Here is a 14,671-nt window from a genome sequence, read left to right as displayed (position 1 = left end):
CAGCCCGGCCGCCCCGCTCCCCGCCGCCCGCCCGCCGCTGACGTCACCGCGGCCCCGCCTCCCCAGGGCCCCGGGCCGCCGGCGGGGGCTGCCCGGGGGAGTCAGTTGCGGCGGCGGGGAGCTCAGCGGAGGGCGGGCCGGGGACGCCGGGGCCATGCCGAGGAAGAAGCCCTTCAGCGTGAAGCAGAAGAAGAAGCAGCTGCAGGACAAGCGGGAGCGGAAGCGAGGTCAGGGAGGGGGCGGGGCCGCTGTGCAGCTCGGGAGGAGGGGTGTGCCGCCGCCGCCGCACCGCGGGCGTGCGGGGTGGGGGGGGGAGCGGGCTCTCGCGGTCCCGCGTGGGCTGCCACGGTGGGGGTTTCCCGCAGCGGCGCGGGGGTGTGTGCGGGGGCCGGGGAGGGGAAGCCCTGCCGCTGCCACCGGGCGCGGTGACGACTTACAGGCCCATCCGGGAGGGAACTGAGCCGCGCGGTCGGGAGGATGGAGGAGCCTCTGGAGAAGTTGGGGCGGCTGAAGAAGGGCTTGTCCTACCGGCTCCGGGGGCTTTGGGTATCCTGAGAACCGGTCTACACTGGCGTCACCGGTCCTTCCCCTCAGGGCTTCAAGATGGGCTTCGCTCCAGTTCCAACAGCCGCAGCGGGAGCCGGGAGCGGCGGGAGGAGCAGACCGACACCTCGGATGGGGAATCCGTGACCCATCACATCCGCAGGCTCAACCAGCAACCTTCCCAGGGGCTGGGGCCCAGAGGCTACGATCCCAACCGGTGAGCGAAGGAGAAGGGCGCCGGCCCGTGATTCCCCGTCCTGAGCCTTGAGGAAAGCTTCTGAGGAAGGCTGGAAAGTGGAGCTTAGTGAGGCCGGAAGCCACGGTGGTTTTCCCAGGGATGGGCCACAGTCGTGCTTTCCAAGAGGGGCTGTCAAGAGTTTGTTTTCGGAGATGCGGGGGGGGGGGGGGGGGGGGGGGGCGTGTTACCGAGAGACCTGAACTGCCAGGGGAGGAGGTTTTGCAAAGTTGTCTGTTCTGGCAAGGAGGCGAAGAGATTGTGGTCAGAGGACTCCAGTAGATGCGTGTTGTCCCTCTTCCCTCAGATACCGGCTGCATTTTGAACGGGACAGCCGTGAGGAGGTGGAGAGGAGAAAGAGAGCAGCCAGAGAGCAAGTGTTGCAGTCTGTCAGTGCTGAAATGCTGGAGCTGGATATCCGGGAAGTCTATCAGCCGGGCTCAGGTGAGTGAGTGCCCTCAGCTTGGGGAGCTCGCTGGCCGAGAGAGAGGAGAGCTGGGATCCAAGATGCACCATTGAGTTTGAAAAAAGACCTAGCCGCGTGGTGGTGGCACACGCCTTTAGTCCCAGCAGAGGCAGGCAGATCTCTGAATTCGAGGCCAGCCTGGACTATGGAGTGAGTTCCAGAACAGCCAAGGATACACAGAAACCCTGTCTTGAAAAACAAAACAGAACAGAGAGAGAGAGAGAGAGAGAGAGAAGAAGAAGGAGGAGGAGGAGGAGGAGGAGGAGGAGGAGGAGGAGAGAAAGAGTCCTCAGGTTTGTCTGTACTTTCTCTCGTTTCCCAGTCCTGGACTTTCCCCGCCGTCCTCCATGGAACTATGAGATGTCCAAGGAGCAGCTGATGAGCCAAGAGGAGCGGAGCTTCCAGGAATACCTTGGGAAGATACACGGCGCTTACGCTTCGGAGAAACTCAGCTACTTTGAGCACAATCTGGAGGTGACGGTGGTGTGGGGACAGGGTTGACATATTGTGTGTGGTCCTCGATAGCGTTCTGGGCTCAGGCAAGAGAAGGACTCTAGGCCAAATTCCCTTGTAATGTTTGCAGACGTGGAGGCAGCTGTGGCGGGTGTTGGAGATGTCTGACATCGTCCTGCTCATCACTGACATCCGACACCCGGTGAGTGCTTGGGAACCTCTGTGAGGAAGATCCTAGTGGGGGTGCTTTTCATTTTCCTGGTGAGTGTGTGTCCAGGGCTTGCCATCCACTTGTAGCACGTGTGCTGGGAACTGTGAAGCTGGAGTCAGCCTTGGCTGTGGTCCTCAGATGGAGACGGTGGTGTCACCTTGTTTTGTGGGCTGGGATCTCTTACTGGCCTGGAGCTCACCAGATAGCCCCGGGGATCCCCCTGGTCTCCTTTCCCGATGCTGCGGTTACAGTAGCTTTCTTCCTTTCTGATTTCATTTTTATGACTTGTTTTAAAGTCTTCAGTCAGAACTGCCTTTCTTTTTCCCTTTTGTTTTGCTCTGCTGAGGATGAAACCCTGGGCCTTGCACGTGCTAGGCCTTAGCTTTACCACCGAGCTACACCCCCAGGTTGAGGAACTCAGTGTTACATTCGTCTCTCTCTCTCTCTCTCTCTCTCTCTCTCTTTTTTTTTTTTTTTTTTGGTTTTTCGAGATAGGGTTTCTCTGTAGCTACGGGAGCCTGGAACTAGCTCTTGTAGACCAGGCTGGCCTCGAACTCACAGAGATCCACCTGTCTCTGCCTCCCGAGTGCTGCGATTAAAGGCGTGCACCACCACTGCCCGGCTTACATTCGTCTCTCATAGTCTGTCATTCCCCTGCTGGCCAGCTTACACACACACACCATTTTCCTAGTTTACCAGCGCTAGACCAGTAGAAAGTCCCAGTACAAAGCTCCAGGGAGTTCGAAGGCAACTGGTGACTTCTTAGGCTCAGCCCAAAGGTGCCTTTCTCCCTCCTCTCCTTTCCTCAGCACACCATCGCCACAGATTCCACCTGCAGTGCTAGGGTAGTGGGCAGGCTGCAGCCCTCCGCTGGACAGCCCTGTGAATCCGGTTTCCTGACGGCCACCTCACTGTTGTTTCCAGTGCAGAAGGGGAGGTCTGTGGGGACCTTTTGGTCGGAGATCCCGATGAGTGCACACATATGTACAGTTACAGGCGTGTATGTGTGTATCCATATGAACCGTCACATGCACGTGTGTTACAGTCATACACACTTAACACAAATACATAAACACATGCACATGCTTTTGTGCGTGTGGCTGTGCACGTGTGCACTTACACAGTTATGTGCACAGAGAAGCATGTGTTGCTTCTTATGCAGTCCGCATTCCTGTTTCTGATCCAGTTGATGTTGTCATATTTCCCGTCCCTCCCTCCCTCTTTCTCTCTCTCTCTTTATGACCTGCAGGAAGCGCCCTGAGACTTGCCTGGGTTGTCACTAACACCTGCTTTGCCTTTCTTGTTTGGTGTGGCTGGTTTACTGTTTTTGCCATTACTCTGTCTACATCAGGCAGGGCCTTGCGTTTTTTGCTGTGCCTGGTGACAGGAGCTGGGCTCATGTCTCATCACTCTGACAGGTCGTGAACTTCCCCCCAGCACTGTATGAGTACGTAACTGCAGAACTGGGGCTGGCGCTGGTGCTGGTCCTGAACAAGGTGGACCTGGCCCCGCCAGCTCTCGTGGTCGCCTGGAAGCATTATTTTCACCAGCACTACCCCCAACTCCACATTGTCCTGTTCACCTCCTTCCCTCGGGACACAAGAACTCCACAGGAACCTGGCAGTGGTGAGCCGAGGTGTCCGTGGAGAGGGGGCTGTGGGGGCTGAGTGAGGAGAGCGGGGTGGAGGGGGCTGAGTGAGGAGAGCGGAGTGGAGGGGGCTGTGAGGAGAGCAGAGTGGAGGGGGCTGAGTGAGGAGAGCGGAGTGGAGGGGGCTGAGTGAGGAGAGCGGAGTGGAGGGGGCTGAGTGAGGAGAGCGGCACGGGTCAGTGAACAGGGAAGCTGGTTGGCAAAGGAACCTGCTTTGGGGTTAAGGGTTGCAGAAGAGGTGAGATGCATCTTCACCCTCTTATCTCAGTCTTAAAGAAGAATCGAAGACGGGGGAGAGGATGGACTCGGGCGCTGGGGCCGGAGCAGTTGCTGAGAGCCTGCGAAGCCATCACTGCGGGGAAAGGTGTGTGGCCTTTGGAAGGGGCCCATGGAACAAGGGTTCACTTCTCCGGATCTCTCTGTTATACATGTTTGGGAAAGTTGTGGAAGAAGGAGCGACCTCTACTGGTGGGAAGGACAGCATCAGGAGGTGGACAGGAGCCTCCAAGGTCTTGTTAGATGCTTTGACAGAGAGAGTAGGGTCCAGTGAGGACTGGGAATTTCCGTCTGCTGTGGTGCACACTGGCATGCCGTGGTATTTCGGAATGCTGGTGACATCAGCTGGGCATTATCCGTAGTGGGGTCCAGTGAGAACTGGGAGTTTCTGGTCTGCTGTGGTGCACACTGCTGGTGACATCAGCTGGGCATTATCCGTAGTGGGGTTCAGTGAGGATTGGGGAACATGCATACTGGCATGCCGTGGTATTTTGGAATGCTGGTGACATCAGCTGGGCATTATCCGTAGTGGCCACCTGGGGGTGAGGGAAACCCCCTTTATTTTTTTCTTCTTCGAGCAGTGGACTTGAGCAGCTGGCGTGAGAAGATTGCTAGGGATGTGGCTGGAGCCTCCTGGGGTAATGGCTCTGGGGAAGAAGAAGAGGAGGAAGATGGGCCAGCAGTCCTGGTAGAGCAGCAGACGGACTCAGCGATGGAGCCCACGGGCCCCTCCAGGGAGCGCTACAAGGACGGGGTGGTGACCATCGGCTGTGTGGGTAAGGACTCAGAGGCCTGCCATGACGGCCTCCTCCTTATGCAGTTTCAGTGTTTGTGGAGGAGGAGCTGGGCCTCCATGGGCTCCGTGTTCTCAAGGACAGAGCTCTGCTGTTGGTCCTGGGAGCTGCAGGGCACCAACTGCAGTGGCGGGCGTTGCGCTGAGCCTCTCGGTACCCAGTGCTTCTTAGGTATTGCTTTGAGTGACCAATAGATATGCCCTGGTTCAGCTGTTCCTCCTACAGGATCCGTAAGTCATAGCAGGAGGGCAGTAAGTGTCAGCTTCCCCTGGATTGGAGCCCTTTGCAGTGGGGTCCGAGAGTAGCTCCCCAGTTAAGAACTGTGTCACAAGTCCAGCGTGGGGTGATCTTCTTTATCTTAGCACATGGAGACAGAGGCAGACCAATCTCTGAGTTCAAGGCCAGTCTGCGCTACATAGTGAACTCCCCAGCACGAGCTGCACAGTGAGACCCTGTCTCAGAAAGGAAAAGCTTTGTTTAGCTCCAGCAGAGCAGCCGTTTCAGCCTGGGTCTCAACCCCTCGGGGTTGCAGGGTCCCTTCACGGAGCCACATGTCAGATGTCCCGCATATCACATGTTTACATTACCATTTGTAACAGTAGAGAAGTTACAGCCATGAAGTAGAATGAGAGCAGTGTTTTGTTTGGGGTCACCACACAAGGAACTGTGGAACTGTGCTAAAGGGTCGAGGAGAAGTGTGCTGTATGGTTAGGGTAGGCTCTAAGGTTCCTTCTCATTGGACCCATGGGCTGAGAGGAGTATCTTAGGCATTTGTGGGATTTTGTTTTGTTTTATATACTTATTTTATTTTTTATGTGTGTTAGTGTTTTGCCTGCATGTATGTATGTGCATGTGTGTGTGTGTGTGGGGGGGTGCCTGTAGAGGCCAGAAGAAGGCACTGGATTCCCTGGAGTTGGGGTTGTGGACTGTTGTGTTGTAAGCCGCAGTGTGGCTGCTGGGAACAGAACCCAGGTCCTGTAAGAGCAGTGACTTCCCTCAACACGGAGACATCCCTCCAGCCCTGGCATTTTGGACCTCAGCTTAATTTCCATGAAAAGCCAGTGGTGGGTGGTAGGATCTGGTCTCGTTCAGAGGTTTGTTGTTTGTACTGACTAGAGGGAATGAGGGAGAAGGTCAAGAAACGAGAAGAGGATGCGCAGAGGCTTCTCTTCTTCCAGGGGACAGCCCGGAGCTGCTGGGAGGAACTGGATGTGCTCAGCCTATAGCCCCAGATTTGGGGAGGCTGAGGCATGAGGGTTATGAGAGTTCAAGGTCAGCCTGGACTGTGTGCGGAGTTCCAGGCCAGCTTGGACCCTCTCAAAGAAGAACCCCCTCCAAGGAGTTGGTCAGAGAAAGGTGATAGAGGCGTGTGTGTGTGTGTGTGTGAGGTGTGTGTTGGGGGGAGACTGAGACGTGTATTTGAAGGTGGAGAAAATGGGAATTCTGATGGCTTCACTTGGCACACAAGAGAAAGCAAGGGATAAAGAAAGCTTTTTGCTTGTTTGTTTTAGAAAGCCTGAGCAGCTGGGACTGTTGAGCCAGGGAAACTGGGAAAGGAGCAGGTTTGGAGGGCTGGAGAGTGGAAGGATAACAGAGTTGCCGTGGACTGCCGCAGGTGCCGCGGTGGAGCAGGCTGTGGGTTAGGGGTCTGGAGACGGGCATGTGGGAGGATTTCAACTTAAGGAGCCTCTAAGGAGTATTTGGGGGATGTAATGCCATGGCATGGGAGAAGGTAGGCAGAGAGAAAGCTGGAGACTGAGGCAGAACAGTATTTAGTTTGGGCAAAGGAAAAGGAGAGTGGAAAACCCAGGGACAGTCTAGAAGTGAATACAGTGTGCTCACGTCTGTGAAGCTGGGCTGACGACGGCCGGGAGAGGGAGGAGAGTTGTTTACCTGGTATGATGGGAAGATCAGGTTTTCAGAGGCAGGGGGGAAAAAGAACCACATGAAGCCCACTTGAGAGAAAAGGTACAACAGCATCCTCTGCCTAGTTCCAGCCAGATGGAGTCACAGGCTGACCAATGGTGCTGTCTTGTTCTGAAACCAGGGAGCATGGGTGAAAGCTCATCAGATCAGAACAAGCGGTGGGCTCTCCAAGACTGCTGTGTATTTCTGTTTGTGTTAAAGTTTCTAGTCATATCAGGCAGTGGTGGCGCACACCTTTAATCCCAGAACCTAGGAGGCAGAGGCAGGCAGATCTTTGAGTTCAAGTCCAGTCTGATCTACAGATAAAGTTCTAGGACAAGCCAGGGCTCCCTCCCCCACCCCCCAAAAAAGTGTGCAGTCACAGGGATAACGTAGCAAATGGCGGCAGAATTAGATGAGCCTTCAGCCTTTTGCGCTGGAGTTGCGGTTTGTTGTTTTACATCGGGGTTTTGTTGTTTTTGAAGCAGTTTCCTCGTGCAGTGTAGGCTGGCCTCAGAGTCTCAGCAATCCTTCTGCCTCAGTCTTTGGAGTGCTGGGATTGCAGCATGTGTCGCAGTTGGTGGGTTTGTCCGGAGAGCTGCTGCCATTGTCCTCTCTGCCTCTCCTGGAGGAGCCGGCCAGGCTGTGCATCTGTTCTCAGGGGTTGCACGGGCAGTTGTGTTCCACAGGGCCTGGCTTTTGTCAGGTGACTGAGATGCAGAAAGCCAGGATCAGGAGTTTAAGGTCAGTGTCTAGACTTGTCAGAGAGCCAGATCCTGAACCCTGAGGTGAAGCAGAGAAGTAGGGCGTGCTGGGTGTTGCATAGTGTCGTGGTTACTAAGGCGACATATCAAAGACGACATTTAATTGGGAGTGTAAGGTTTCAGAAAGTGAGTCCAGGGTCGTCATGGTGGGGAGCATGGCAGCAGGAGTAGCCGAGAACTTCCATATGATCCACAAGCTGCAGGCATGGTGAAAAGCTGGGGCGGGGAGAGGGAGGGAGAGACAGATAGACAGAGACTGGACCTGGTCAGTGGTTCTCAACCTCTGTGCATCTCGAGCCCTTTCCAGTCTGTGTATCAGTTACCCTGCATGTCAGCTACTCACATCACATTACAGTTATGAAGTAGCAATGAGGAACTGTATTAAAGGGGCACAGCGTCCTTCCCAGAACGGCCCCAACATCTCGGGACCAAGCACGTGAGCTTATGGGTTCCTCATTCAGACCACCAGTGTTGCCATGCTGGAGCTGCATCCTGGGTGCAGTAACTTGAAGGTTGCTTGTCAAGCCAGCCTTGGGCAGCTCATACAGGGAAGGAGTGAACACGGGTCAGGCAGTGAAGGCCTGAGTGGGGCCGAGAGGTCTGTGCAGGTCCAGCACCTAGGCAAAAAGAAGGTGGTGTAGCCACGAGGTGGGTGAGCCAGCAGGCATCTCCTTGGACACGTCATGATGGCTGTTCTAAGGTGTCTGGTGTCTAAATCCTGACTGATGGGGAGGGAGGCATCTGTCCTGTAAAGGGAGGAACGGACCCCCAGGAGGCCAGGGGAATCACCTGGGAGCCACAGCTGTGTCTGGTGTGGTGGCTGTGGTGCTTCCTTAACTTGAGCTGGTGCTCTCCTGACAGCCCCTTTGGCCGCAGTCAGGGCCTTCCACAGTCCCTGCATTGTCTTCCTAGGTTTCCCCAACGTGGGCAAGTCCTCGCTGATCAACGGGCTGGTGGGGCGGAAGGTGGTGAGTGTCTCCAGGACGCCAGGCCATACCCGGTACTTCCAGACCTACTTCCTCACGCCCTCTGTGAAGCTGTGTGACTGTCCAGGCCTTATCTTCCCCTCTCTGCTGCCCAGGCAGCTGCAGGTCTGTTGTGGTGAAAGGGGGCTGTGGGAGGGAGGTGAGGGTGGGACTGAGGGGCACTGAGTGCTGTTCCCACAGGTCCTGGCTGGCATCTACCCCATCGCCCAGATCCAGGAGCCCTACACTGCTGTGGGCTACCTGGCCTCCCGCATCCCTGTGCAAGCTCTGCTGCACCTGCGCCACCCAGAGGCCGAGGAGCCTTCAGCTGAGCACCCCTGGTGTGCCTGGGACATCTGCGAAGGTGGGCTTCCTTCACGCTCTCTGTCTACCCTGCCGGAGCTACTCGGATTCTCCCCTCGGGGAAGGAACCTAGTGCCTGGACTGTGTGGGTGTGGGGCTGACAGGACCGGAACCTGGTTCACAGACATCCCTTACTGACGTTTTCTCCCTTCAGCTTGGGCAGAGAAACGAGGTTATAAAACAGCCAAGGCAGCTCGCAATGATGTGTACAGGGCAGCCAACAGCCTCCTGCGCCTGGCAGTGGATGGCCGCCTCAGCCTGTGTTTCCACCCTCCTGGCTACAGTGGACAGAGAGGTGAGGCCCTGCTGACGGGTGACGCTAAGGGGGTGGGTGGACCTCAGGACCAGACAGCTCTGAAGAGAGTGATTGATCTGCATGTGTGTGTGCCTGGGATGGAGGACAGCTCTGCAGATAGGTGCTCGAGCAAAGGCGTGCCTGCCAGCACTTGAGGAATTTCTTTGTCGCCACCTGCCCGCGCCTCCCCCCCCCCCCCCCCTCTCTCTCTTACACGTGTCTTTGTGTTCCTCAGGCACCTGGGAGTCTCACGCGGAGACGGCTGAGCTGGTGGTGCTGCAGGGCAGGGTAGGGCCAGCAGGTGATGAGGAGGAGGAGGAAGAGGAAGAGCTGAGCAGCTCCTGTGAGGAGGAGGGAGAGGAGGACCGGGATGCGGATGAAGAGGGAGAAGGGGACGAGGACACCCCAACCTCGGGCCCCGGTTCCTGCCTAGCTGCTCGCAACCCATACGCCCTTCTGGGCGAGGACGAGTGCTGAGCCCCACCTGGCCCAGTTTCCCTTCCCTAGCTTTGCTTTTGGACTGAGCTGGAGGCCCCTGTTTGCAACTCTGATTGTGAATAAAGATTGTCTGCTTTGTAGCCCTTCCCCGGGCGGCCTGAGTGACGGCTGTGGGAGGCAGAGTTATCTGAGGCCCGGTGCTCACATCCCCATGGGCTCCCCTGGAGTTAGTCCTCCAGTCTTGGAGCGCCCCCTACTGCCTGACCTTGGTCATATCAGAGATTTTGGGGGGGAAGTAACCACAGGTGTGTCTCCAAGAGAGAGATCCAGACCTCATGGAACACAGGTTTATGGATTAAGATGGGTGTGCCAGGTTCTCCAAATCCTGGGGACTCACAGAGTACAATTCTGGAATTGACTGATAGACATAAGTGTGGCAAAACATTTGTGAAAGTGTCAGTGAGTGTGTACAGGTGGAGTTTCCAGTGAGCAACTGTGCACACTCAGTTTGAGCAGATCAGCCTTTTGAGTACAATGTCAAGTTTCATTAGGAGCCTGAGAGCTGGGCTGGAGAGATGGCTCAGTGATTAAAAGCACTGGCTGCTCTTCCAGAGGACGTGGGTTCAATTCCCAGCGCCTACATAGCAGCTCACAACTGTGTGTCTCCTGCCTCAGGGAATCTGGCACCCTCACATAGACATGCATGCAGGCAAAACACCAATGCATTAAAAACAAATCATAAGACCAAATAAAAGCCTGGGAGCGCGAATTGTTAGACAGCACAGAACCATTTCCTGAGCTCTCTGGTTTGGGGATGGAGCTCAGACTGTTTAACACCTCAGCTAGAAATTGGTGCGTGGCTGAGGCCATCTTTAGTTCTCTATTCCTGCAGAGGTGAGAGCTCTAGGCAGAATTCTTGGTGAAAAGGGAGGGGGCACCACATTGTTGTCTAGGTAGGGTGGTGGCATGCACGGACCGACCGCAGGCCTGGCTTCCCATTCGGGTCCTGGGGGCAGCAGCATTTTCTCCAATGTCAGCACTGATCTGCCAACCAAAGAGAAGGGAGCCTCCATCGAGAAGAGGCTGAGGCCTCGGGCCACACCTTCCTCCATGTTTCCTGGCTTAGTGGCTCAAACGTGGACCTGAGTCCTGGCGGCTGTTACAGAGTTAGAACCAGAGCATGTAAACATGCATGAAGGTCACTCAGAATGTGCTAGAAAAGAGGAAAAGCCCAGCTAAAAAAACCCCAGTCTCCTATCTAGGACTCCTCAGTTTCACAGATGAAAGAACTAAACATCAGAATTCTGTTTGTCCCTTTCCCCTCGCTCCTGCTCGCTGTCTTCTGTTGGCTCCTAAGATTGACCAGGGGCATTCTGGTGGGTTAGGCTGGGATGGAGTGGACACTGGGAGCTCGCTGGACTTGAACTGAAGACCTCTCAGGAGCCAGTACTGTCTTAAAGGTTGGATCTCACTACGTACTCCAGGGCTCACTGTGTAGACCAGGCTGTCTTTGAATTCACATAGATCTAGAAGGAACTCAGTTCTAAAGAAACGTGGAACATGTGTCCTTAGTCACTATCAGTGACTTGCTCATTTTTATAGGAAAATCATACCAGGCAAAGAGCTGCCTTAGGGACGGCCAGGTAGGGAGAAGGGAAGACATGCCTTAGGTCAGCTGTTCAGTTTCCCTCTGTGCTCAGATGCCGGGAGCCTTCCTTGCTCCCTCTCACTTGGGTCCACTAAGTGGGGCCGTAGTGACCTGGGGCTCTGGCTTGCCACTAGCCAGGCTAGCAGAATAATCGAGTCTCATTAATGCAAGAACTTTGTTTCCACAGCTCTCATTCTGAAGCAGCCATGTGTGGCCCAGGTGAGTTCAGTTATCCAGCCTCAGAGCCAACGATGTAGTCAAGAAAAGCGGAAGTTGTGGGACGAAAAACTGTTTTAACTCCAGCAGAACACAGCAACAAGACATCACTGCTAACACAGTTACACGTGTCACGGAACTATCACAGCTAGGTGAAGAGTACTGCAAACCCCAGGGGCTAGTTTACCCCGTGAACATTTGTTGAGCAATTAGTGCCCGCCAATCACTGCTAGTTGGTAAGAAGGATAAAAATGGCCCTTTGTGGAGTTCGTGGTTTATTGGGTGAAGAAAGCAGTAAAACACCACTTTAAAAAAAGATTTATTTATTTATGTATTGTGTTCTGTCTGCATGTACAGCTGCAGGCCAGAAGAGGGCACCAGATCTCAGTACAGATGGTTGTGAGCCACTATGTGGTTGCTGGGAATTGAGCTCAGGACCTCTGTAGGAGCAGCCAGTGCTCTTAACCTCTGAGCCATCTCTCCAGCTCCTAAAACACAACTTTAAGAAAAAAAAATGTGGTAAGTGCTTGGAGAAGAGTGGTAGGAGACCCCCTGGGGTCCTGATCAGGAAGTGTTGGGACACCATGACTGACTCTCCCTGGACTTGGAGCTCACTGATTGGCTAAAGTGGGTGCCTACTGAGCTCCAGGGAGTCTCTGAAGTGCTACGGTTAACCCGCACCCTGCCACAGCTGGCTTTTTACAGAAGTGCTGAGAGTCTGAACTCAGTTCCTCTGGCTGGTGTGGTCATCTCTGGTCTGGAAGCTGGGTCTTAGAGCACTCACACCAGGCTGAGAAAAGTCAGCTGTTCCTGGTAAGGACCGCTGTGGGAACTCCCGAGGAAGCAGCCAGGCTCCCCACACAGAACTGAAGAGGGCAGCCATGGGTACAACAGAGAGGGAGGAGAATAAGGCTCCATACAGTGTGGTGCAAACAGCAAAGCCGGGAGGTGAAGAAAGTGGAGAAATTAAGAAGAGAAGGCAGGGGGCAGTGAGTGTAGGGGAGGTGGGAAAGGTGGCGGGGGTCTCCAGCTACAGAAAAGATGCTTTCCAGCCCCTGGAGCTAGGTGTGATGGGCACGCCTTTCATTGTTTAATTGTGTCACTTAGAAGGCAGAGGAAAGAGGATATCTGAGATCCAGTCCAGCCAGAGCTTCACAATACTGAGACTCTGTTGCAAAAATAAATAACACAAAAATGTAACCCTTTGACTAAAAGGCAGAGAATTAATTGGCTTTAGACCACCGTGGTTGCAGCGTAGACACTGATTGGGAAGGGAAGCCCGACTGAAGGTTTTGTAGCCATCCTAGTAGGAAGCTGAACCAGAACCAGTGGAAAGAAGGCAGTTAATTGTGAGCATGCTCAGGGTGGAAGGGCAGGTTGTTATCTTGTTCTGCGGTGTGCGTGTCTGTTTGGTGGCGGGGTGGGAGAGTAAGTCAAGAGCCTACATGGTGCTTCTGACTCGGCAATGGGGGGCGTGTGTCCTGGGTAATGGCTGGAGATATTTGGTACCAAAGACAGAGAGGCGGGAGGAGAGGAGTAGGGTCACCTAGAGTGCAGTGTGAGCCAAGAACCTGGCCAGGAAGAAAGTGGGAAAGAAACAGTCCTTTTACTTCCCATCTGGGGGGAGGATCCAGCCAGTTCGAGAAAACCAGGAATGCCCTGGAGAGGGAAGAGAGAGTGACCAGAGAAAGATGTTGAAGATGATCTCACAGGTATGGGGGGAGGTTTTGAGCACTGTGGTGCAATGGATGCATTGGAGACGTGGGCTCAGAGGTCCAGATATCAGAAGACTACGTAATAATCAGAGGATGGAAGTACAGGCATTGGAATAGGGATGTAATTGTCAAGGAATTTGATTGTGGGGCGGAGAGAAGGCCAGCAGTCCAGGGTTCCCAGTACCCACTTAGGACAGTAACCAGCTGTGTGGAAGTACAGCTCAGCCATGTGTTGAATTATTTATCTATCAGTAAGTAGTGACAAGTAACTGCAACAGTAGCCTGGTCTTCCCGCCGCACCCGCACTTTGCAGTGCCACCTGCTGGTGAAGATGCGTCATGGCAGCGCAGAGGAAACACTAAGATCGAGTTTGTCCGAGCAGGGCTGTGGTGTTTGCCTTTCAACGCAGCACTCCGGGCGAGACGAGAGGATTGCTGTGAAGCTGCAGGCTATTCTGAGCAAAATAACAAGACCTTATCTCATGAAACAAATGAAAGTTATTTGGGTTGCTACTGCTTTTAAACATTTAGCTTCATTCTTCTATTCATAGCAGGTTTCAATGACTTGATTTAATATTAAAGCTGAAATTGAATGATAACATAACAAAGTTTGGGAAAATTAAAAAAAAATTATCTTGGGGATAGAAAGGGGGCTCAGTGGTTAAGAGTACTGGCTGCTCTTCCAGAGACCCTGGGTTTGATTCCCAGCACCCGGGTACAAGGTGGCTCACGACTGCCTGTAACCCCAGTTCAGATCCTCTTGAAGTGTGAGAACCTTCTGATTCTCGGGGGAAAAATGACACTAATGAGATAAAGCTCAGGATTCTTTTGTGGTAGTGTAAAAAGTAGAATAGTGTGGGAATTATTTCTAGTTTTTTGTTTGTTTTTGTATTTTGAGACAGGGTTTCTCTGCAGCTTTGGAGTCTGGGCCACCACGGCCTGACCTGTTTCTAATTTTTAATTTTGAAGAATAGGGCTAGAGAGATGGCTCAGCAGTTAAGAGTGGGCTTACCTGTAGCTAGGTGGTGGCGGCCATCACTTTTAATCCCAGCACTTGGGAGGTAGAGACAGGTGGATCTCTGTGAGTTCTAAGTCAGCCTGGTCTATAGAGTGAGTTCCAGGACAGCCAGGGCTATACAGAAAAACCTCATCTGGAAAAACAAAAAAGCCAAAACCAAATGAAAACAAAACAAAACAAAAACCCAACCCAAACCAACCAAACAAAAAAAGGACCTGCTCTTGCAGAGGACCTGGGTTTGGTTCCTAGCATCCAGGTCAGACAGCTCACAACTACCTGTGACATCAACTTCAGAAGATCTAACTCCTTCTGGACTCTGCAGGCAACTGCCCTCACACGTGTATACTTAAAGACAGACAAACACATACACATACAGGTAAAATAATAAAAAGCCAGCTGTGGTGGTACAGAGTAGGGGCAGTTAGATCTCTGGGAGTTTGAGGCTAGTCAGGTCTACGGAGCGAATTCCAGGCCAGCCAAGGCTATGTAGTGGCTGGAGAGATGCCTCAGCAATTCCAGAGAACTGGAGTTCGGTTTGGTCCTTGCACCCATGTTGGTTTATAACTGTCTGTGGTTCCATCTCCAGGGGACACAGATGGTCTCTGTGGGCAATTGCACTCACATGTACCCCATAGAGACCTACATGCATGTACATAGACCAGGCCGGCGTGGGACTCAGAGATCCGCCTGCCTCTGCCTCCCGAGTGCTGGGATTAAAG

General features: G+C 53.8%; 1 protein-coding gene across 1 annotated transcript; it reads left to right on the top strand.

Moving 5' to 3' along the window:
- The first annotated feature begins 17 nt into the window (after nt 1-17).
- On the top strand, nt 18-9,496 carry Gnl1 (G protein nucleolar 1 (putative)). Its single transcript, XM_041634655.1, has 12 exons — nt 18-227; nt 595-760; nt 1,086-1,222; nt 1,567-1,718; nt 1,828-1,899; nt 3,327-3,534; nt 3,825-3,920; nt 4,414-4,608; nt 8,208-8,386; nt 8,462-8,624; nt 8,778-8,918; nt 9,154-9,496. Exons 1-12 carry the CDS (start codon nt 155-157, stop codon nt 9,393-9,395), a joined length of 1,824 nt encoding a protein of 607 aa, XP_041490589.1. The 5' UTR covers nt 18-154; the 3' UTR covers nt 9,396-9,496.
- Nucleotides 9,497-14,671: the final 5,175 nt, after the last annotated feature.

Source organism: Microtus oregoni, unplaced genomic scaffold, assembly GCF_018167655.1.
Source record: "Microtus oregoni isolate MIOR12 unplaced genomic scaffold, Mior012 000046F_ref0000063, whole genome shotgun sequence".
Classification (NCBI taxonomy): Eukaryota; Metazoa; Chordata; class Mammalia; order Rodentia; family Cricetidae; genus Microtus; species Microtus oregoni.
The sequence above is the reverse complement of the archived record's forward strand: the minus strand, read 5'-3'. Positions and strand labels throughout refer to the sequence as shown.

Excerpts from the sequence above, each read along its gene's own strand:
- Gnl1 (XM_041634655.1), top strand. The coding sequence starts at position 155 with ATGCCGAGGAAGAAGCCCTTCAGCGTGAAGCAGAAGAAGAAGCAGCTG. Across the intron at positions 1,719-1,827 it reads ACTTTGAGCACAATCTGGAG|ACGTGGAGGCAGCTGTGGCG; the intron begins GTGACGGTGGTG and ends TAATGTTTGCAG. Across the intron at positions 4,609-8,207 it reads GGTGACCATCGGCTGTGTGG|GTTTCCCCAACGTGGGCAAG; the intron begins GTAAGGACTCAG and ends TTGTCTTCCTAG.